This window comes from Prionailurus bengalensis, chromosome B3 (assembly GCF_016509475.1).
Source record: "Prionailurus bengalensis isolate Pbe53 chromosome B3, Fcat_Pben_1.1_paternal_pri, whole genome shotgun sequence".
In the NCBI taxonomy this organism is placed as follows: Eukaryota; Metazoa; Chordata; class Mammalia; order Carnivora; family Felidae; genus Prionailurus; species Prionailurus bengalensis.
The window spans coordinates 19,569,877-19,591,467 of record NC_057355.1 but is presented as its reverse complement, the minus strand read 5'-3'; the positions used below and the strand labels follow the sequence as shown (position 1 = coordinate 19,591,467).

General features: G+C 43.5%; 1 protein-coding gene across 1 annotated transcript in view; it reads left to right on the top strand.

Annotated features, from left to right (window-relative positions):
- The window catches only part of CHSY1 (chondroitin sulfate synthase 1), a 71,174-nt gene extending 50,346 nt beyond the window's left edge, over positions 1-20,828 (top strand). The window contains exon 3 of the mRNA XM_043554807.1: positions 17,800-20,828. Coding sequence (XP_043410742.1) covers positions 17,800-19,392 — 1,593 coding nt within the window. The 3' untranslated portion in view covers positions 19,393-20,828. The remainder of the gene's footprint in view (positions 1-17,799) is intronic.
- Positions 20,829-21,591: the final 763 nt, after the last annotated feature.

Below are 21,591 nucleotides of genomic sequence, written 5' to 3'. Positions count from 1 at the left end.
GTAAAACAAAGAATAAAATAATTAAACGTAAACATGAATTGCTCCTTTGTATTCTAGGAGTATGCCTATAGTTCATTGTGAACTGCTAAGCTTTCATACACCCAGTGTAACATTTTAGCATGTTAGACCAATGCATTTGAAGAAACCAGGGCATTCACATTTAAATTTATTTTGACATCAATTGGACCCTAAGATAGTAACAGTGGTTATGGCCAGGTAGTAAGAATAGAATTCTTGTTTTATTTTACCTCTCTTGAGTTTTCCTGGTTTCAACCAGTGAACAGGGGTTGTATATTAAACCTCTCCCCACTTTGCAATGGCACAGTAATGTCTGACACCCGGACTTCACATCAGTATGGGACACCAGAAAATTCCTGACCAGGAGGCTTGTAAAGAAAGAGGTTTTCATTTCTTCCAGTGCAGTTCATACTTACAGGGTTTGATGAGTGATACATTGTTTATTTAGAGTATGCTTATTTCACAGACACATCTACTTTGTATATTTATAGATGATTTATGTTGACTTACTTGGGTCAAGATAATGTGCAACTAGAGGTGCCTGGGTGGCTCAGATGGTTGTGTTGGACTCTTGATCTCACCTCAGGTCTTGATCTTAAGGTCATGAGTTCAGGCCCCTCATTGGGCTCCACATTAGGCCTGGAGCCTACTTAAAAAAAAAAAAAAAAAAGATAATGTGCAACTTGAATTTGAACCTATGTGGAATTCTTTGGTTATTGTCCCTTACCGCTTTTGTGAAAAAAATTTGTACTTCTCCCCTTCATTTGACATATGATTTATTCCTTTACGTTACCCTGTAAGTTTGCTCACGTCTATGACATGTTTGCTTTTCTTGTGGCTTATAATTTTAGTGTTTCTTTTTCTTTGGTTCAAAGGTCCTGATTTGACAAATAGCAGAATCGCTTACGGGGCGCCTGGGTGGCGCAGTCGGTTAGGCGTCCGACTTCAGCCAGGTCACGATCTCGCGGTCTGTGAGTTCGAGCCCCGCGTCAGGCTCTGGGCTGATGGCTCAGAGCCTGGAGCCTGTTTCCGATTCTGTGTCTCCCTCTCTCTCTGCCCCTCCCCCGTTCATGCTCTGTCTCTCTCCCAAAAATAAATAAATGTTGAAAAAAAAAAAAAAAGAATCGCTTGATTTTAGTTAGGAGTTAGTGTTGTTAACTATATCAGGAAAATAAATGTTCAGAAGTAGAATTACTACTCCAATAGAATGTACTTATAAGTATATACATACTGTATAGCTTGCAGAATGTATTTGGTTTTGTTACCTTATATGTGAGTATGTACATTAGAATGAATATTTGTCAGATGTCCCCAGAGTAGGTTTGTGATTCTCCCTCTTTTCAGCATTTTATAATGAATGCATATTGTTTCATAACAATAAAAAAAGATTTAAAAATAGTAATCATGTGATTTGAGTATTTCTACAAGATGGCATTTTAAAAATCACATGGCGGGGTGGCTGGGTGGCTCAGTCAGTTGAGCGTCCGACTTCGGCTCAGGTCACGATCTCACGGTTCGTGAGTTCGAGCCCCGCGTCGGGCTCTGGGCTGATGGCCCAGAGCCTGGAGCCTGCTTCCGATCCTGTGTCTCCCTCTCTCTCTGCCCCTCCCCCATTCATGCTCTGTCTGTCTCTGTCTCAAAAATAAATAAACATTAAAAAAAATTTAAAAATAAATAAATAAAAATCACATGGCTTGCAGTGTAGACAGTAAATGCTCTTTGTAAGACTACACTTCATTTGTGAAATCCCCCTTTATTTCGTTGTACTTGATCTTTGTTATAACATACATGTTGTAGAATCTGATCGAAACTTTGAGCAAAGAAGTAGATGAGATCTTTTTGTCATCCTTTTCAGAAGTGTCCTTTTGAAAATAGAAATTTGAGGGGTGCCTGGTGCCTCCGTCAGTTAAATGTCCTACTTCGGCTCAGGTCAAGATCTCATGGTGGGTTTGAGCCCCGCATCGGACTCTGCTGACAGCTCGGAGCCTGGAGCCTGCTTCGGATTCTGTGTCTCCCACTGTCTCAGCCCCTCGCCCTCTCACACTCTTTCTCTCTCTCAAAAATAAATAAACATTAAAATTAAGAAAATAGAATTTTGACTTTTCAGAGCAACCAGTGGTTATCTTCCACCCCTACCTGTCACAGCTCTCACGGTCTCGCCTTTCCCCCAGCCAACACATGTGCACACAGAGTCAGAGGTTGCTGTTTGATTTAGAAATAGAGGCAAAATTTGAAAGTCTGAGTGTGCAGGGACTTGGAGACGTGCGTGTGCAGTGTTTCCAGCAGGAGTGGAAAGTTCTGGGTGTGACTGACGAAACACCACTGCCTTTGGCGTGTAGAATCAAATCTCCCCTTCTCTTCCTAGCACCGGATTGTTAGTTATTTAATGGTGCAGAATATTAGATAGAAAACAAGGACTCACTCTAAGGGCAAGAATGATGGCTAGATAGTTGTATTGGCCACAGACTTCAAAGCACAGTTAAGACATTCTCATCTAAAGTGCTGTAGTGAAAATGTTTCATTTCAAAATAGAGTACTTTAAAGTGTTACCCTGCTCCACTGTTTCTTGCTGAGGTGCCCCTGTAAAATGTGTCCACATGAACAGGGCAAGGAAGAAGCAGGAGAGTAAATCATTGAATTAGTTGAGATAGCGTTACCTTGAGTGAACTTTTTCATTCTGTTTGCCTTCAGCCTAGAGTGCTGGAGGCCCATGTGTAAATAAATGTCAGTAATAAAACCAGTTGCCCGTTCTTATCTTTAGGAATGGCTTTCTTTTCTTTTTTTCTATGGTAAAGATCACTTCACTACCATTACCAGTAATGGCTTTACTGCTGAACACTACCATGGGGCAGTGGGCGGCTGCCCATAAGTGAGGGAGGAAGTGGGTGGAGAGAGAGAGGTGTGGAAATCCGTGCTGAATGGTTCCTCCTCCTCTGCCCCCCCCACCACCCCAACACCCCCATTGTGGATACTCAGTCTGTCTGCTCACAGAGTCAAAATGATCCTACCTTTGCCTAGAGAGCGGGTTTTCTTAGAAAGTGAAGGTCCCCGTCATCTTGGTGTAGGAGATTGGTACTGTCCTCACCAGATCTTCCTTTGCCCCAGGAATGTTTGTGTTGTGTGCACATTAAATAGGGGACTTTTTGACTCTTGCTTGCTTTGATGCTTCATCTGGCCACAATTTGGTTCCATGGAGTTTACATACTTGTTCAGAAAGTTTGGGGTAGCTTTTAAGCCTTCCTTATTGATTATACCATTAAGATACCTCCCCCCGACACTCACTCCGTTACCTAAACCCCAGACTTCTGCTTGGCCCCACTGCACACATGCATGAGCCTTGCTGTGAGCATGGAAGGGCTGGCACAGAGGGACGGGCAGGTTGGGAGGGGACTTGGCACTGTGTCTGGAGAGCTCCTGGGTGGACCTTCAGGCCGGTGTCCTGGCCACGGTTCCTGCTATTTGCCCCATAGTGTGGCCCTTGCACAGAGTATGTCAGTCATACTTGCCGAAGAAATGAATGTTCTAGAGGGAGTACCACATATTGTCTAGTCTTTGACCCACGGTGCTTTGGAACTCTTCCCTCCCCCTCGCTTCTGTCAGGTCACTGCTCACATTTCCCCCTGCCACAGAGGCCTGCCCCTACCCGCCACTCCCCTGTCCCCTGCCTCCCCACCCTCTGTATTTCCTCAGGGCTCCAGTCTCCTCTCTTGAGTTACCTGCCTGCCCCAGCCCTGGAGTGTGAGCTGCAGGACAGGACCTGCCTGGCCATTGTGTGTGCCCTGTGCCCAGAGCAGTGCCTGCAGGAGAGCCCCCGAGCTGTCATGAAATAGCCCTCCGGGCAGCTGGGACAGTGGGGCACTGGGCAGCTCGAATCTCCTGATTTGAAAATGTGGATAATAATCGCACCACGTCATAGGCTTGAACGAGTGAGTGCATGGGAAGTGCCCGTGGAGCTTCTGAGAGGTGTTGCTTATCCATGTTCTAAAATCATAAACTGTTCAACTTCCATTAGGTTATAAGGATTAAAAAAAAAAATCAAGTACCTCTGAAGGGTCAAAGGACACGCTTTCAGTTCAAACGTGTTGCCTAACATGTAACTAACAGAAAGGTTCTGTTGATGGTTTTGGAAGTCGGGTAGGTTATTTTAGAAGTCGGGTAGGTTATTTTAGAAGTGTAGGATGATTATGTGCTCAGTACACTAAAATTCTCCGCTGTTTACCTTTTCTCCTTTGGGTCAGTGTTTATTAAGGGATTGTGTCCCATGCCAGGCTCTGCTCTGTGCTGGAGCTGCAGAAATAGTGGGCGAGGTCTGCCTTCAAGGAACTTCAGTCTGGCGGAGCAGCTAGGGGGCCCTAAGTGAGATTTTTGAAAATTCTAGATCGATTTTTTTTTTTTTTTGAGAGAGAGAGAGAGAGAGAGAGAGAGCGAGCGAGCAGGGGAGGGGCAGAGAGAGACAAGGGAACAGAGGACCCATAGCAGGCTGAGCCCCGATGCGGGGCTCAAACTCTCAAACCGTGAGATGACGACCTGAGCCAAAGTCAGACGCTTAACTGACTGAGGCCCCCAGGTGCCCCTAGAAGATCCTCTCTCAAGGATGCTTTTCCTCTTTCATGTCTCTGAGGACAGAATCTACACGTTCAGGAGCTGTCTTCTGAGGTCCTGTTGCCGTATCTGTTGGGAGTTGGGGAAGCGGGGGCCAGGGAGGGGGCAGGGGTGGGCTGAGTGTGTGTCTCGCCTTTGACTGGTCTGCCCACCGAGCCCTGGACGGTCTGCCTGGGAATGTGAGGGGCAGGGTTGGCTTGAGGACAGGGGTAGCTTTGCCTGGCACATGTGGTACGATGTGGCTTCTCTTTCCTAAAGTGTCACCTCTTCCGTTGGGTAAGGTGCTTCTCTGTCATTGCAATGTTGAAATATCGCCTGGAGCCACTTACAGTGTTAAGTGATTAGTCTTTTTTGTCCTCATTTGTAAAGTAGGAGAAATAACATCCACCCATTCATTTATTCAGCCAGTGCTTATTGCGCAACTGCTTGTGTTAGGCACCTAGAGCAAAAGTAGGTTTTGCCCTTAAGGGGTTTAAAATTGTAAGGATTAAAATGAGTGTGTGCGTGTGGGGGGAGGAAGGGAGGGCAGGAGGTACACTAATGAGATGTTCAAATACTCAAAAAAAAAAAAAAAACTCTTCTTTTTGTATAGGGCTTTCTAGTTTGCTGTCTTCAAAGACCAAAAAATCTTAACTCATTGTGAATTGTTAATCACTTGGATTTTGTTTCCACATATCTCTTTCCACAAGGATCTGAATCCTAGAGTATTTTATATATTCCTCTAAAGGGTTTGTTTTGCTTAGAGCAGGGAGTAGACTAATGAGTGGAAGGGAAGAACAAAAGAATTGATTATAAATAACAAGTCAGAGAAAAAGGATTGACTATCTTCCCCTGGAATCTACTTTTATTAACATAAAACATAGTTTGAGGATTTTTTTTTCCTACTAGGTTGCCTGTGAGTTTTTAAAAAATTAAGTCACTATTTTTTAGAGCAGTTGAGGTTTAAAGGGAAGTTGAGCGGACTGTAGTGTTCCCATATACCCGTCTCTCCCCCAACCCCACGATCGCGTCATCAGCACCCCCACAGAATGATACATTTGTTACAGTCGGTGGGCCTGCACTGACACATCATAATAACCCAGTCCCTAGTTTACCTTAGAGTTCCCTCTTGATGTTGTGCATTCTCTCACCATTGTAGTATCATACTGAGTAGTGTCACTTCCCTAAAAATCCTCTGTGCACCCCCTCTCCCCTAACTCTTGGCAACCACTGATCCTTTTATTGTCTCCATGGTTTTGCCTTTTCCAGGATGTCCCATAGTTGGAATTGCACAGTATGTAGTGGCCTTTTCAGATTGGCTTCTTTTGCTTAATGATACACATTAGAGCTTCCTCTGTGTCTTTCCGTGGCTTGATAGCTCATTTCTTTTTATTGCTGAATAACTTTCCGTTGCCTGGATGTACCACAGTTTATTCATTCACCTGCTTGAAGGACACACTGGTTGACTGCAGGTTTGGGAATTTATGACTAAAGCTGCTACACCTGTGTGCAGCTTTTTTTGTGTGGACGTAAGTTTTCGATTCAGTTGGTTAAATACCAAGGAATGTAATTGCTAGATCTAACAGTTAAGGGTACGTTTAATTTTGTAAGAAACTGCCAAATGTCTTTAGAGGCTGTGCCATTTTGTGTTCCCACTATCCATGAACGAGAGATCCTATATTTTTTTATTTTTTATTTTTTAAGTTTTATTTATTTATTTTGAGAGAGACAAAGACAGCATGAGCGGAGGAGGGGGTTAGAGAGTGAGGGAGAGAGAGAATTCTAAGAGGGTCCGCATCGTCAGCACAGAGCCTAATGTGGGGCTCAAACTCACGAAACCATGAGATCATGACCTGAGCCAAAACCTGAGCCACCGAGACGCCCCATGAGAGGGTCTATTGATCCATATGCTTGCCAGCAGTTGATGTTACCAGTATTTTGGATTTTGTCCATTTTAATAGGTCTGTGGTGGTATCTCATTTTATTTTGCATTTCTCTAATGTCATACGATGTTAAACACCTTTTCACATGCTTATTGGTCATCTGCATATCTTCTTTGGGGAGTTTTGAAAGTTCTTTGTATATTTTGGACACTTGTCCTTTATCAGATATGTTTTTTGCAAACATTTTCTCCCAGCCTCTGGATTTTCTTCTCATTCTTTTGACATTGCCTTTTGCAGAGAGGTTTTTTAATTTTGATGAAGTCCGGCTCCTCAATTATTCCTCTCATGGATCACCTTTGGTGCTGTATTAAAACGTCATCTCCATACCCAGGGTTCTCTGTGTTGCCTCCTGTTATCTCCAAGGACTTTTATAGTTTTGTGTTTTTACATTCAGGTCTGTGGTCTGTCTTTAGTTAATTTCTGTGAAGGGTGTAAAGTCGATGTCCAGATTGATTTTTGTTTGTTTGTTTTTTCTTGTGAGTGTTAAGTTGCTCTGGCAACATTTGCTGAAAAGACTATCTTTGCTTCAGCGTATATTGCCTTTGCTCCTTTGTTGGTTGCCTATGTTTAGAAAATGTTTATTTGTATCACTTCTCTAGAAATCTGATACTGTAGAATTTAAGAGCTCCCCCCTTCCCCCGGAAACACTCCCTTTCCTTCCCCTTTCCCCATTTCTTAAAGACAACTGTAGGAACTCAACCCTTTGTAATTGCAGAGTGAGAGCCCCTTCTCAGATTTACATGGGGTTAATTGCAGGATTATTAAGCCTGGGAGTCCCCATGCAGACTCCCTCACCACCGTGTGACAGAAATACTGAATTGAATGTGTGAAACAAAGCCATGATATCTACCATCAGGTTCTCAAGCAGAAGCTGTACTTTCAAAAGGCTGGAGTGAACAGGAATTGGGCTGTGCTCTTGCTCCCCCTCCACTGGCCTTGCTGCCCTCCTCTGGTGGCCTCGTCTTGTGACTGCAACTCCACTGGGTTGTCCTAACTCATTAGACTTTCATCATTAAAAAAAAATGTGTTTTAATCTTTATTTTTTAGAGAGAGAGAGAGTGTGAGTTCAATCCTGAGCCGAAGTCAGATGCTTAACCGGCTGTGCCACCCAGGTGCTCCTGGACCTTCATCATTCAAAGCCTGCTTGGATCTTTAGGGGTGTGTGTGTGTGTGTGTGTGTGTGTGTGTGTGTGTGTGTGTATAAGATATTACTTGATAAATGTGGCAAGTTAAAATGGCTTAAAATGTCTTTATTTAGAATGAGATTCCACAACAAATCAGGAATCTTGACTTCAAAAAATCCTAGAAGGAAATGAACTTGTATGCCACATTTGGGATACAAATGGGCTTATACAGTGAACCCATACAAATGGGCTCATACAATGAACCCATACAAATGGGTTCATTTGGGCTCATATTTCTCTGTCTCTCATTCTAAAATTTGAATTGGTGGCTAACATTTAAAAATTAGGAAACTTTATGGGCACCTAGGTGGCTCAGTTGGTTGAGCATCCGACTTGAGTCTCATGTCAGGCTCTGTGCTGACAGCTCAGAGCCTGGAGCCTGCTTCAGATTCTGTCTCTCTCTCTCTGCCTCTCCCCTACTCACACTCTTTCTCTCTCTCTTTCAAAAATAAACAAACATAGAAAAAATAAAAAGTAGGAAACTTATACAAAAATAGCCATATTTCTACCTTTTCTGTAAAAAAAATCAGATCTGAACCCACTGGGCCTGTGTTCCTATGTGTCCCTGTCCTCCAACTTCCCTAACCTGGTGCACTTCCCCAATATTGCCCCGTAAGATTGTTTTTAGTTTTATTTCTGTTTTTGTTTGTTTTTTGGCGATCCCTTAGGCTATAGCTTAAGTTGCTTTTCCTATGGTTATTTGCTCCAGGGTGAGAGCTATATGTGGCCACAAAGGGACTAGCGTTAGGAAGGAGCACTGTGAGGGGACGCGTATGTGGTGGCCAGCTGGTGGCCAACGGTGACTGGACCCGGGCACCTGCTGTGAGTCAGGTTTTAGAGAAACACCTATACAGAGGGAGAGCCCTTCATACACTTCCCGTAAGAGCAGGCTGAGGGCCCAGGTGGTAGTGCTGCCCACTGTGTGCTTTATCTTTGTGTGCAAGCTTATCTTTTCTTTGTACTTGACCTTTTAGATTTTCCCTGCCTCGGAGGGTGCCTTTAATGTGTTCAGTAAGTATTTGGTGCCACATTTGCGCAAGACTTTGTTCTTTTGAAGATAATTGTGCATACATTCATTCTTCATAATGCTGCCACATTTGCTTCTTTATCTATGGTAGGGGGTGGGGGTGGGGTGGGGAAAAGCAGTGCCTGGAAAGCTTAATTGACTCCCACAGGTCAAACGTTAGTAAAGAGCAGAGATGGAAGTTTAGATAGTTTTCTGACTGCAGATAAAGGCGTTCTCTTTCCACTGCCGCTGTTGACTATTCAAACCACGAAATGTTCACCCGCACACTCTATTGATTTCAGTTTGATCACTTTGCTTATTGTTTTATATAGAAGTATTACTTTACTACGGACAGTTTTCATAATAGTTTGCCAAGCTGAGTTCTCAGGTCTTTTGAAATGCGTCAGACTTCTCAAAAAGGTATTTAGATTTCAGATTTTGGCACTAATGGATCAAGACACAAACATACAGCTCTTACTATTTTTCTTTTTTCTTTCTTTTTTTTTTTTTTTTTTTACCACTAGAGGCCCAGCATAATTCCCATGAAAAAATTTGCTTTTTTAAATGAACTCTTTAAAATACAAAGCACCTAATCCTTGAACTTATTAATTGAATGCAAATTGGCAAAGCCTATACAAACGCATTAGGAGAGAGACCTAAGAGGGGCATGTGGAGTGACCATATGTCCCGAGAGCCATGGACAGGCCAGTTTACGCCAGTGATCTTGGCCTAATTTATTAACAGATTTTCTCTTTCATCTCTAAAGGTCCTGCTTCAGCCAGTAAATTCTCTGGAAAAACCCTACCTATAGGTATATGAGAATGCTAATTTAAATATTTAAAACTGTGGGTGAGATGATTTTGAAACTATTACCAGTTATGATCTCCTGACATTTAGGCAACCCATATTTTCTTTGAAACGTTTTTCAGCAGAAAAGGATAAGAAAAATTCTCTGCAAAGAATTGAAATGCTGCATAAATCAGAATGAAGAAATATCCATCGATCTGGAGCAGTGATAGTCTGTTGATGCAGCTGAAATACATATTTAATGATGGACACTAATGTAAACAGTTAATGGGGAGAACCGTGACTTAATGAGAATGTTGGCCTTCCTTGCAGAGGATGCCAAGGACATTTGCTAATGAAGACTGTAGCAGTCGGTATTTGTTAACTGAAGATTAGATGTGGGTAGTTGATGGGTGTTCCCAGCTGGGCTAGAAGTTCCTGGGAATAGCGTGACCTTGATATTTGTTAGCCCCTCTCAGATTTACCATAGAATGAGTCACAGTTCTGAAACATCTCACAGTACAGGAGATGGCTTTTCCGGAGTCCAAGGTTATGGGGACACTTTTTAGAACAAAGCTTAAGAGCTGTATTATGGACACTGGAAATTAAACCATCAGTGGTGCTGTATGTGTTTTAAAAAGGCTTTCTTCCTTGTTTTTTATGCAAGAAATGACCTTGTGATTATAAAAGAAACCTGAATGCCAGATTTGTGTTTTCTCCTGCAGTACTTTTTAACTTCCCATTATGTAATATTCTTGGAAGGAATGTGCCAAGTGACAGATTATTGAACTGTACTACATAATAATGAAGTTTTCTTAAAATTTAAATTTGAATGCTTTGTAACAAACAAACTACATATTTGTTTCCGCATGGAATTACTACAATGACCTGTTATGAATCTCCTATCCTTAACTATTTTTATAGCAGAATTGGAGGTTTGCAGGGCCCCTGGATGGCTCAGTCAGTTAAGCCTCTGACTCTTGATTTCGGCTCATGGCATGATCTCATGGTTGTAAGACTGAGTCCCATGTTGGGCTTTGCACTGAGCGTGGAGACTGCTTAAGATTCTCTGTCTCTTTAACTCTGCCCCTTCCTCGCACCGCCCCCCCCCCCAAATAAGTAAGTAAGTAAGTAACCGTTAAAAAAAAAAAAAAAAAGAATTGGAGGTTTGCTTTTATAAGACGGAAGCAGTTAACTGGGATGTAGTGGTATCTTTTAATGCTCCAAACAGTTTGACTCCGTGAAGGTAGAATCTTGTAACGTTTCTAATGCTGTATCTTCAACCATATCAGGATGGATGGGTAGAACATCACAGCATGACTTTAGAATCCTGTGTGATTGGTTATGAAACTAGCACGTAGATCCCATCTTAGAATTCTTCACACTGAAGGAACCTTTAGTACGATATAGACATTCAATAAACGAGAAAACTTTGAGACCCAACAAATTCAAGTGACTCCTCCAAGGTCTTACAACTCACTAGTAGCATAAAAGCGATAAATGTCTCCATATAGTCTTATTTCTGAATGTTTATTTTAAATTGTTACATTCTGAACTTTCTCACAGATAAATAGTAGTTTATTTCTATTACCACTAAATTGCTAAACACTTACTTTAGTCACGTAATTATACCTCTTAAAGGTAGAGGACTTCATTCCTGTTGAATCTAGGCAATTGCCTGGAGTCCAGAAATTAAATGGTACCTGCCTCTTATCTGCTTAGTGGGGAACATTGTAGTGAACAGCACATTAGCCATAATTTGAGGAGAAGAGGGACAATGCATAATAGAAGGTACAGATGTTCACCTTAATGATCCAACTGTTCCTCATTCAAGTGCCCCAGAGCAAAATGGCTTGATTTCATCTCACCTGCAGCATTCTTAAATGCAACCAGGCATCTTTAAAGGCAAAACCCAAATGACAGCACGAAACTAGGAACTAGTGAAGATAAAAACAAAGATAATTTGAGGAGAACTTCGCAAGGGATCCCCAGAGCAAAAGCAAATGCCTAAAATACTACAAAGGCAGACATGAGATCCAAAAGCACTAAGATCACTTGATGTGAACAGGTGGAAAAGGTGACGGGGTAAAAGTGGAAGGGGATAGATGGAGGGGGGTGGTGTTGCGCACTCACAACCTTTTTCCTTACCTTTCCTCCGAAGCCATTTTGTAATAAGGCTTTGTATAGAAGTTGATGGCATTTGTTAAATGTGCTGAATGAACAGAAGGTGCCACTAGAAGCCGATTTGGGCAGGGTCTTAGTATCAGCATCAGTACCCTTCTGTGGAGGTGCATGGCCTCACCTGTAGACATTCTGTCTGCTCACCTGTAAAGTACTTATGTCCACATTTGCTCTTTTAGACAAGGAGCTATTTATTTAGATTTTTCTTAGGATCATAGCAGGTGTCTTTTCCATCCAGTCTGTCAGGTGGGTGGCTTCTTTGTCTAAAATGTTTATTTTGTAGTAATATTAGTGTGCTAAGTAAATCCTTTGGGGGTGATAAAGGAGGGGAGAGCACGAGCTAGTCTGGGCATAGACTTGGCCTCATTTGTAACAAAATAAGTGCTGTTCCCCCGAACACACACGCTCATGCGATCTCTGTCTTGTAAAAGATTTCATTAAAAAAAAAGAATATGGGGCGCCTGGGTGGCGCAGTCGGTTGGGTGTCCGACTTCAGCCAGGTCACAATCTCGCGGTCCGTGAGTTCGGGCCCCGCGTCGGGCTCTGGGCTGATGGCTCAGAGCCTGGAGCCTGTTTACGATTCTGTGTCTCCCTCTCTCTCTGCCCCTCCCCCGTTCATGCTCTGTCTCTCTCTGTCCCAAAAGTAAACGTTGAAAAAAAAAATTAAAAAAAAAAAAAAAGAATAAAGGATATAACATAACATTCCTTTCATTCGGATTTTTAGAGGTTAGTCAGAAGATACCTACAACTTTCCTCTAAGTTCGCATTCTCAGTCTGTAATCGTTCCTGGGGATTTTAAGGCTTCCATAAGCCCGTTAGTCAAATGTCAAGAATTTTCTTTGTGTTTATGCCTTTAGCACACATACTCTGTTTCGGGTGAAGCTTGCCGAGACGTCCGACACTATGAAAGTCATAGCCGCAGACGGCCTCTAAAAGATATTGAGAAATGTAGTCCTGAAAGTGTTCGGGGATGTGATGTCCTGGTGAGCTTGTAAGAAGCAGCAGTCATGTGCAGCAGACCATGCACTGCACAGAGGACTCCCTTTGGAGATCACTCTCCATGCATAGGGTTTTGATAGCCAAGAATAAAATGTGTAGTCATGGACTCAGTTTTCTAGGGAGTAAAGGACAAATAACAACTACATCCTTTGTCTGGAAGGGTGCTTATTTTTCCTCAAGATACACTGCTGATTTTTACATTCCAAAATATATTCTAGCCAGAGAGACCTCAGGCTTATCCCTCATCGTTAGTTACTGAGGATCTCATGTCTGTCAGCCCTCGGCTTCTGTGTTCTTCTGCATTAAATCATGCCACAGTATCTTGATACCTGCTGTGCGTAAAGACTTTCCTGTTTATCATAAATTCACCAAATACCTGCTGAGCGTCTTGTGTCCAGTGTGAGCCAGACTCTGGAGATACAGTGAATGTCTGGATACCAGTTCCCCCAGTCTGCTCTAGAACTCTTTGTCTCAAGTCTGTCCTGGCTGCCAGAGCAAAAACACTGTCAACTGGGTGGTTTAAACAGCAGAAACGTATTTCTCACAGTTCTGGAGGCTGGAGGTCTGAGATGAAGGTATCTGCATGGTCAGGTTCTGGTGACGACCGTCTGCCTGGTTTACAGACCTGCTTTCTTTTGTACCGTCTTGGTGGGGACTGAGTGCTCTGGTCCCTTCACCCCCTTACACAGGCCCCCATCCCACCGCAGGGGCCTCATCCTCATGACTTCATCTAAACTCAGTCACCTTCCAGAGGCGCCACCTCCAGATAACATCACATTGAGAGCGCTTCAGCGTGTCAGTTGGGGTGAATTGGGAGTCCGCAGACATCCAGTCCATTGCACTCTTCTTATGGGGCTTACTTGCACTGTCTTTCTGGGGCTCTCTTTGCTTTCTTCTCTGTTGTACCTTTTGTTTCCAGGATCCTATGTGATCATCTTTCTAGATGTATTCCCTCACTCTAGAAGGGCACATCCTTTCATAGCTGGCATGGAATGAGTATGAGGTAAAACCGTCCTTGAATGTCTGAAAATCTCTCTTCTACCCTCCTACTTGATGGGTCGTTTGGTTGGGAAGAGAATTCTCCATTGAGAATTACTTTCACTCCCCCCCTGCTTTTAACAAGGCATTGGTCTTTCTCTTCCAGTCAGGACAGAGCACTCTAGTTTCTGGTTAATTTATACATGGCCCTTTTCCTCCTCTTTGGAAGTTTTTCAGATTGCTTTATCTGTGGTGTTCCGAGTTTGTACTCTTAGTACTAGGTAGTTGGGGTTTAATTCAGCAACTGTGTCTTTAATTCTGAGCCCATTTTCTGTATTGTTACTCTCTCCCTCATGTGCTTTTCTCTTTTTGGAATGAATGCTTTTCTGTTTCCTGGTTTTGTTTTCATCTCTCTTTTCTGGGATGTCCTTCAGCTTTATCCTCAAACTCTCCTTTTTTTCTTTGGCTATTTTATGTTTATTTTCAAGAGCTTTTTTGGTTTTTCTGATTTTTTTTTTTTTTTTTTTTTTACAGTATTCAGTTTTTGTTGCACGAGTGCCTTGTCTTCTGTGTGAATGTGCTACAGGTTTGTTTTTTGTTTCCATTGTTGAGTTTCTCTTCTGTTCACTGCATTGTTTCTCTTTCTGGCAGTCTTTTGTTTCTGTGTTCTGTCTCCATCTTTCCTGTTGGAACCCTCCTTCAGCTGCCTGATGGTCCCTGGCTGTTGATGATCAAGGAAGACTCAGGCATTGAAGACGCTAACTGAAAGCCCTGTAGGCAAGATTCCTTAAACTAGTGTCATAGCTGTACTGATCTGGCCTTGGGCGATCCCTTTTGCAGGAGGACCCCAGATAATCTATGGGAATGTTTAATTGATGCAGAAAAGACTCTTCCAGTCTCCTACTGGGAATGGAGAGTGGAGGGTGAGTGCTCTGAGACCCAGTTGAGGAAAGGGCTGGGAGCCCTGCTCTTTAGACGTTCATTTCCCTCCAGCTGTCAGCCTTGCTTTCATCCCTGCCCAGCTGTTCAGTGAACTAAGTCCTAGAGGAGTGAGGGAAGGAGCCTGTAGACAGATCTCTTCTGGAACAACTACTGTAAATGATGACCGTGTTAAGAAACCTCCAATACTTGCTCCTCGCGCATCCCGATTCTGTTACAGTTGGTGGGCAGTCCTACATGAATTTGGGCAACACCCCCATCATCTAAATGCCAGAGTAACCTGGAGCATGTCTTTGAAGATGCTGGACATCTGCCAGCGCTCTCCTCCCTCCATGTGCCTATGGTTTTGCTGGGTCCAGCACTGGGCCTCACCCCTGCCTTTCACAGCACCTTTCCTGGGGTTCTGAAGGGCACATTGGCTTACCGTTTAGAGCAGGCCGTTAGCTGCCATCTTCCTTGGCTCCCTTTTCATGTCCTCAGCATTTGGGGACATCTCTTACCTACTGTGTTTCCTCTCCCATTCTCTTGGTTCTTGTGGGTTTATTCCTTTCTTACTTCTTTCTTCTCTTTGAAGAGATAATTTGGGAAGAATCATATGGGTTCTAGGACTTCATTTTTAGCCATAAGCCTCTGATTTGTATTTTAAGACCGTTGTTGCTACTGTGTCAAAATGGCCCTGAGGGAAGGAGAACAGAATTCTGCAGGGAGCCCCATTGGGAAGCCCTGAGGAGGCATAGCCCAGCCTGGAGAGAGAAGAGAAGGCCTGAGACCCTGGAGAGGTGGGCTGGGCAGCACTAGCTGTCTGCAAGGGGCAAGGGCCGGAGGGGCGAGGAGCATCACCGGCTTCAGGCTCTTCTGACCTAATTTTGGAAAGCAGCTTGTATGGTTCATTGTGTTTACATTCTTGCAGATGGAGAGACCTTTAAAACAAGCTATGGTTCTTCATGCCCACTGTTAAAAATTTTAAATGGACAAAATGAAAATACTATGTCATCATAACAAATACATATAAATTATTACATAGCCTTTCGTCTCTCGTACAATAGTTGTTTTACTAGTCCTCAGGCATGGAGCCCTGGGCCATTGCTGATTCCTTTGCCATGGTGGTGGGGGCACCGCTGTGTCCTTTCCGGAGCTCCCCCGCACCCAGCTGGCATCCTCAGGGGAGGGGGGGGGGGCAGGACTCAGATAACTGGAGGAAGGGCCTCCGGGCTGCTGTTGGGGCCCGCAGGGGTAAGGGCAGTCCAGACGCCCTGCTTTCCCTAAGCACATCCCGGACTGCAGCCTTGCTTCTGGCCGTTTGAGTCCAGCATTAGAGTTTTGCTCTCCCGCATTGCCTGGTAAATGATAGAAGATGTGTGTAAAGTCGCACATCAGTGAGTGCCTGTGTTGTATGCTATCCCCTGGGAGCAAAAACTACGAGGGGCCCTGCAGGCCAGTCAGGGAGCACCCAGCGTGCGCCCAGCGCCTCCTGGCACACCACAACAGCGGGGATGCTCTCCCGGGTTCAGGACACTCTGCCTGCCTTCTAGCTTCTTTGACACCTGACTGCTTTTTCTAATTAATTTAAAATTTGGGAACTACCTCAGTGGCTGATCCCATGCACCCAGGTCACATGTTGATCACAGACCTTGTGGGAAGAAAGTTGGAAACAGGGCACTTCCGAGATGTTGTCTTATTCCAGGCTAAGTCCTACTCTGCAAACGGACCTCACAGGCGTCCAGGAGAGCAAAGGGCCGAGTTTGAGAAGGTCAGCATTTGCCAGACTCGTGGCTCCCTGAGAATTGAGTGAGGGAGTGAATGTGGGTGGAGGCCTTGCTCAGAACCTGGCCTGTATTCTTTGCCCCCTCTTCCTCTCTGTCTTTCTCTCTCTGTTTCTATCTCTGTCACCATTCTATGGAAGTATTTCCCCTTTTTTTCTTTCTTATTGGCTTTATTTATTGGTAGTTTGTAGTATATCGAAGAAGAAAACCGGATGTAAAAATGCTAACCCATATTTTACTGTTACATTGATTGCCATGTCTCAGAAAAAAAAGAAAAAAGACTTTCCAAAGGCACATAAACTGCTTGGTTCACATACATATCACCCTATCAAGCGTTAGTATTTAGCAATATGAACAAAACCCCAAAATGACCCACAAATGAAACAGGACTAATTTATCACATACCAACTTCAATATTTTTGCAGATTTTTATTCTTCGTTCCAGAAGGCTTTGTAGATACTCATCATCTCACTGCTCGGATGTTCAGGGGAATTAAGTATATTCTCTATCTGACTTAAGGAACATGCCGCATTTGGGCTGATGGACCTCAAACCTTTGTCCCCCCTGCTCCCCCCAAGCCAGTGTCCCAGGACAGGGGACGAGTTGGTGGAATAATGGGCCCGTTTGGGTTGCCTGCCTTTTAGCTGGACATTCTGAGCCCGCCGTGGGCTGCCCTGTGCCAGTGCTGGAGCCCCGGTGCTGAGTGAGCAGACCCTCTCCTGCCTGCACAGTGGCCGTGGGGAGGTGCACTTGACACTAGGAACAAGCAAGTCAAAGTGCTCACTTCCAGTGACCTTGCAGAACCTTGGCTTCGCCTGCAGCATGCCCTTCCAGACGGCAGGCCTCCTCCCCTTTCCTTGTCTTCAGCTCCCTGGAAGCAGTGTTAGTCCTGTGTCAGGTCCTGCTCCTGGAGTTTTTCTCTTTACACCATTGATGCGGGCACTTCCTGTGTCTGGGTAGCTGTAGGGTCTGCTCTTCCAGCTGGGCAGCAGCTCCCACTGGGGGCCAGTCTTCAGGAGGGGGGACCTCGGCTCTTGGGTCCCTTACATGGGCTTGGTGGGGACCCAGGGTGACATTCTCTTCCAGGTATGCTGACTGTGATCTGAAGATTACACCTTTTCTATAGGAAAACTTTCTTAAAATTCGGTTTGCCTTCAGAATTATATTGGCCAACTCTGGTTATTGATGAAGGCTTATTTCTTGATGCAGTTCATATTTCTTACTCATTTCATCCCATCGGACTGCTGGAGATTGGGCTTTACCTAAGGTTTCTGGTATGCTGTGGTGGCTCATTTGGAAAGGTTTCAAATATTTAGATTTTTTTGAAGACTTTGCAGGTGTGTAAGGAAATGCGAGACTAGAGGGACAGAGTCACGTGATACTAACCTAGCCATCATCTTTTTTTTTTTTTCCTTAACAGATGCAGCAGCTTTTTTATGAGAATTACGAACAGAACAAAAAGGGGTACATTAGAGATCTCCATAATAGTAAAATTCACCGAGCCATCACCCTGCACCCCAACAAAAACCCACCCTACCAGTACCGGCTCCACAGCTACATGCTCAGCCGCAAGATAGCTGAGCTTCGCCACCGCACCATCCAGCTCCACCGAGAGATCGTCCTGATGGGCAGATACAGCAACACGGAGATTCACAAAGAAGACCTCCAGCTGGGAATCCCACCTTCCTTCATGAGGTTTCAGCCCCGCCAGCGGGAGGAGATCCTGGAGTGGGAGTTTCTGACTGGGAAATACTTGTATTCTGCGGCTGAGGGCCAGCCGCCTCGGAGAGGGATGGACTCCGCTCAGAGGGAGGCCCTGGATGACATTGTCATGCAGGTCATGGAGATGATCAATGCCAATGCCAAGACCAGAGGACGCATTATTGACTTCAAGGAGATACAGTATGGCTACCGCCGGGTGAACCCCATGTATGGGGCCGAATACATCCTGGACCTGCTCCTTCTGTACAAAAAGCACAAAGGGAAAAAAATGACTGTTCCCGTCCGGCGACACGCATATTTACAGCAGACCTTCAGCAAGATCCAGTTTGTGGAGCATGAGGAACTGGATGCAAAGGAATTGGCCAACAAAATCAATCAGGAATCCGGATCCTTGTCCTTTCTCTCAAATTCCCTGAAGAAACTTGTTCCCTTTCAGCTCCCTGGATCAAAGAACGAGCACAAAGAACCCAAAGAGAAAAAGATAAATATATTGATTCCATTGTCTGGGCGTTTCGACATGTTCGTGAGATTCATGGGAAACTTCGAGAAGACATGTCTCATTCCCAATCAGAACGTCAAGCTCGTGGTTCTGCTTTTCAATTCTGACTCGAACCCTGACAAGGCCAAACAAGTTGAACTCATGAGAGATTATCGCATTAAGTACCCTAAAGCTGACATGCAGATTTTGCCTGTGTCTGGAGAGTTTTCAAGAGCTCTGGCCCTTGAAGTAGGGTCTTCCCAGTTCAGTAATGAGTCTCTGCTCTTTTTCTGTGACGTTGACCTCGTGTTTACTACAGAATTCCTTCAACGATGTCGAGCAAACACAGTTCTGGGCCAACAGATATATTTTCCAATCATCTTTAGCCAGTACGATCCAAAGATTGTTTATAGTGGGAAAGTTCCCAGTGATAACCATTTTGCCTTCACTCAGAAAACTGGCTTCTGGAGAAACTATGGGTTTGGCATTACTTGCATTTACAAGGGAGATCTTGTCCGAGTAGGCGGCTTTGATGTTTCCATCCAGGGTTGGGGGCTCGAGGATGTGGACCTTTTCAACAAGGTTGTCCAGGCAGGTTTGAAGACATTTAGGAGCCAAGAAGTGGGAGTAGTCCATGTCCACCATCCTGTCTTTTGTGATCCCAATCTTGATCCCAAACAGTACAAAATGTGCTTGGGGTCCAAAGCATCCACATATGGGTCCACACAGCAGCTGGCTGAAATGTGGCTGGAAAAAAACGACCCAAGTTACAGTAAAAACAGCAATAACAGTGGCTCAGTGAGGACAGCCTAAGGTCCAGCTTTGCTGGAAGAGACGTTTTTAATTAATTTATTTTTCAAAAATTTTTTGTATGATGCGTTTTCGAAGTCCATACAAGGATATATTTTACACATGATTTTCTTACAAAGGACTCCTTGATGATTGAGCTTTTTGAACAAAAATGTGATCATGTTTGCCTTTGAGCACATTTTCTTGCTGAACGTCATGTAGCAGGCCTGCTTGATAATGACTTGAAATGTACCTGATGGACAGAACTTTCTTGTCGTGTTTCGTTGTGTTTTATGCGTTTCTTTTCAGACCCCTTTGCTGTGGTCCTATGGTAGAAAACATGAACGTTCCTGCAAAGTATTAATGTAACAGAACACTGTAACTCTGGTACATGTTTTGTTGTAACTGGTAATGTTGCACAGATTTGACCTTTTGTCTTTTTTTTTTTCAATGGCGATTTTTTTTTTTTAAGCCATTTCATGTTCTAATTGTAAAATAAGGAAATGTGATAATAAGCTGTATCATCATTGTTGGGAGAGCTTTCCAAAGTTGATTCTTTCCCCCAACTTGTGTTCATTGTGGTCACGGAGTTGTTTTAAAAGCAAGGGGAGAAAGGCACAGTAAGATGAATGGCTGTCGTCGTAATTTGTGTGGCTTAATGGACCTGGCATTAAATTCCAAGAAGGATTTGGTTTTTTGTTTTTTGTTTTGTCTCATCTTTAAAGGGTACACTATTAATATTTGGAATGGCAAAGAAGAATTATTGTAATAAATCTAATGTACACAAGCTAAAACAGAAACAAAAACCCACCCTAATGAAAGCATTGGGGGAAAATGTATTTTGGTTTTGTTCATCCTGTCTGTGTTACATTGGTGGAGTTGGCTGTTTCAATCTTTAATTACTGTTTTGTTTTATTCTTTGTATCTGAAATACCTTTAATTTATTTAATATCCATTGTTTAGAGCTCGGCCATTTCTCAAGTACCTGTTTAGCTATTAGTATTTATGTGTATCAGGAGTGTGTTTAGTGTTATTTTATTTGCAGTAAACTGATCTCCAAAGATTTCCTTTTGAAAATGCTTTTCCCTCCTCAATTTTTACATTCCTTACTGTTTTACTAAATATTAAGTGTTCTTTGACAATTTTGGTGCTCACATGTTTTGGGGACAAAAGTGAAATCTGTCATTACACCAGAAAGTTCGTTTGTTTTAAAAACTCACAGATCAAATGTGCCTTAATAAATTTTCTTTTTCATTTAGATTTCAAACAGTAATAGACTTGCCATTTTAATACACATTGTTGGAGATCTGCTTATTTGTAAATAGTCTGTTGCTCATTCGGGAAAATAAACCAGTCAACAGTATTTTTCTATTGTACTTTTCAGGACCATTTTGTCTCATTACTCCTGTTTTAGCTAAAGAATTGTATAACATTTGGAGAGTAAAAAACTGAAACACTGATTTATAAAGTTTTTCAAGTTATTTCAGGGGGAATATTTATGTAGAATGCAGTTTGGGAGTGAAATGAAACTTTCAAGTGCCTCTTCCTCTCCCCCCACCCCCCTCCAGTGAATGTGTCCTTTGTTCCTCTTCAGCTTGTCCATTCTCTGTTCTCTAGAACAAGGGTCTTCAAACCCACTCCATGCCCCATCTGGCTTCCTGGTACGGATGCACCTTCCTGGCCCCATATTGGACTGACTGCGCCCATTGGAATCTGCATTTTAACCAGTGCCCACGTGCTACTGTGTGCACGAACGTTCTCGGGGTTTTAGGCTAGATCTAACTACAGGATAAATTGTGTATGGTTGCTCTATAATCCAAGAATCAAAAAAAGTTTAGATCTTTGATGCCAAGGGAGCAAGCTGTGTGGATGCCACTTCCAGTCTGGGACAGGTACTTACCGTGTAATGACAGTTAAGACCCAGTATAATAACATTGTGCTCTCGGGAGGGATTGCTGCCATTCAGCCTAATTGTCATTTACTTTGTGGGGATGTTTAGTTTTCCTTTGGAAAAAAAGCACAGATGTTTTTATTCTTCAGTAAGGAAGAGCACAGTATGCGTCCTGATGACAAAGTAAGTTCTCCATCATACTAGCTAACTAGAGGGATTTAGGACGGGGTATGAGCAGTTTCCTTCTCAAGCTTGAATGTCCATCCAGTGTCTTGGTGATGCTTTGTTCAAGTTCACCGTTTCCTTCCTACTCCCACTCGTGCTCGTCTATT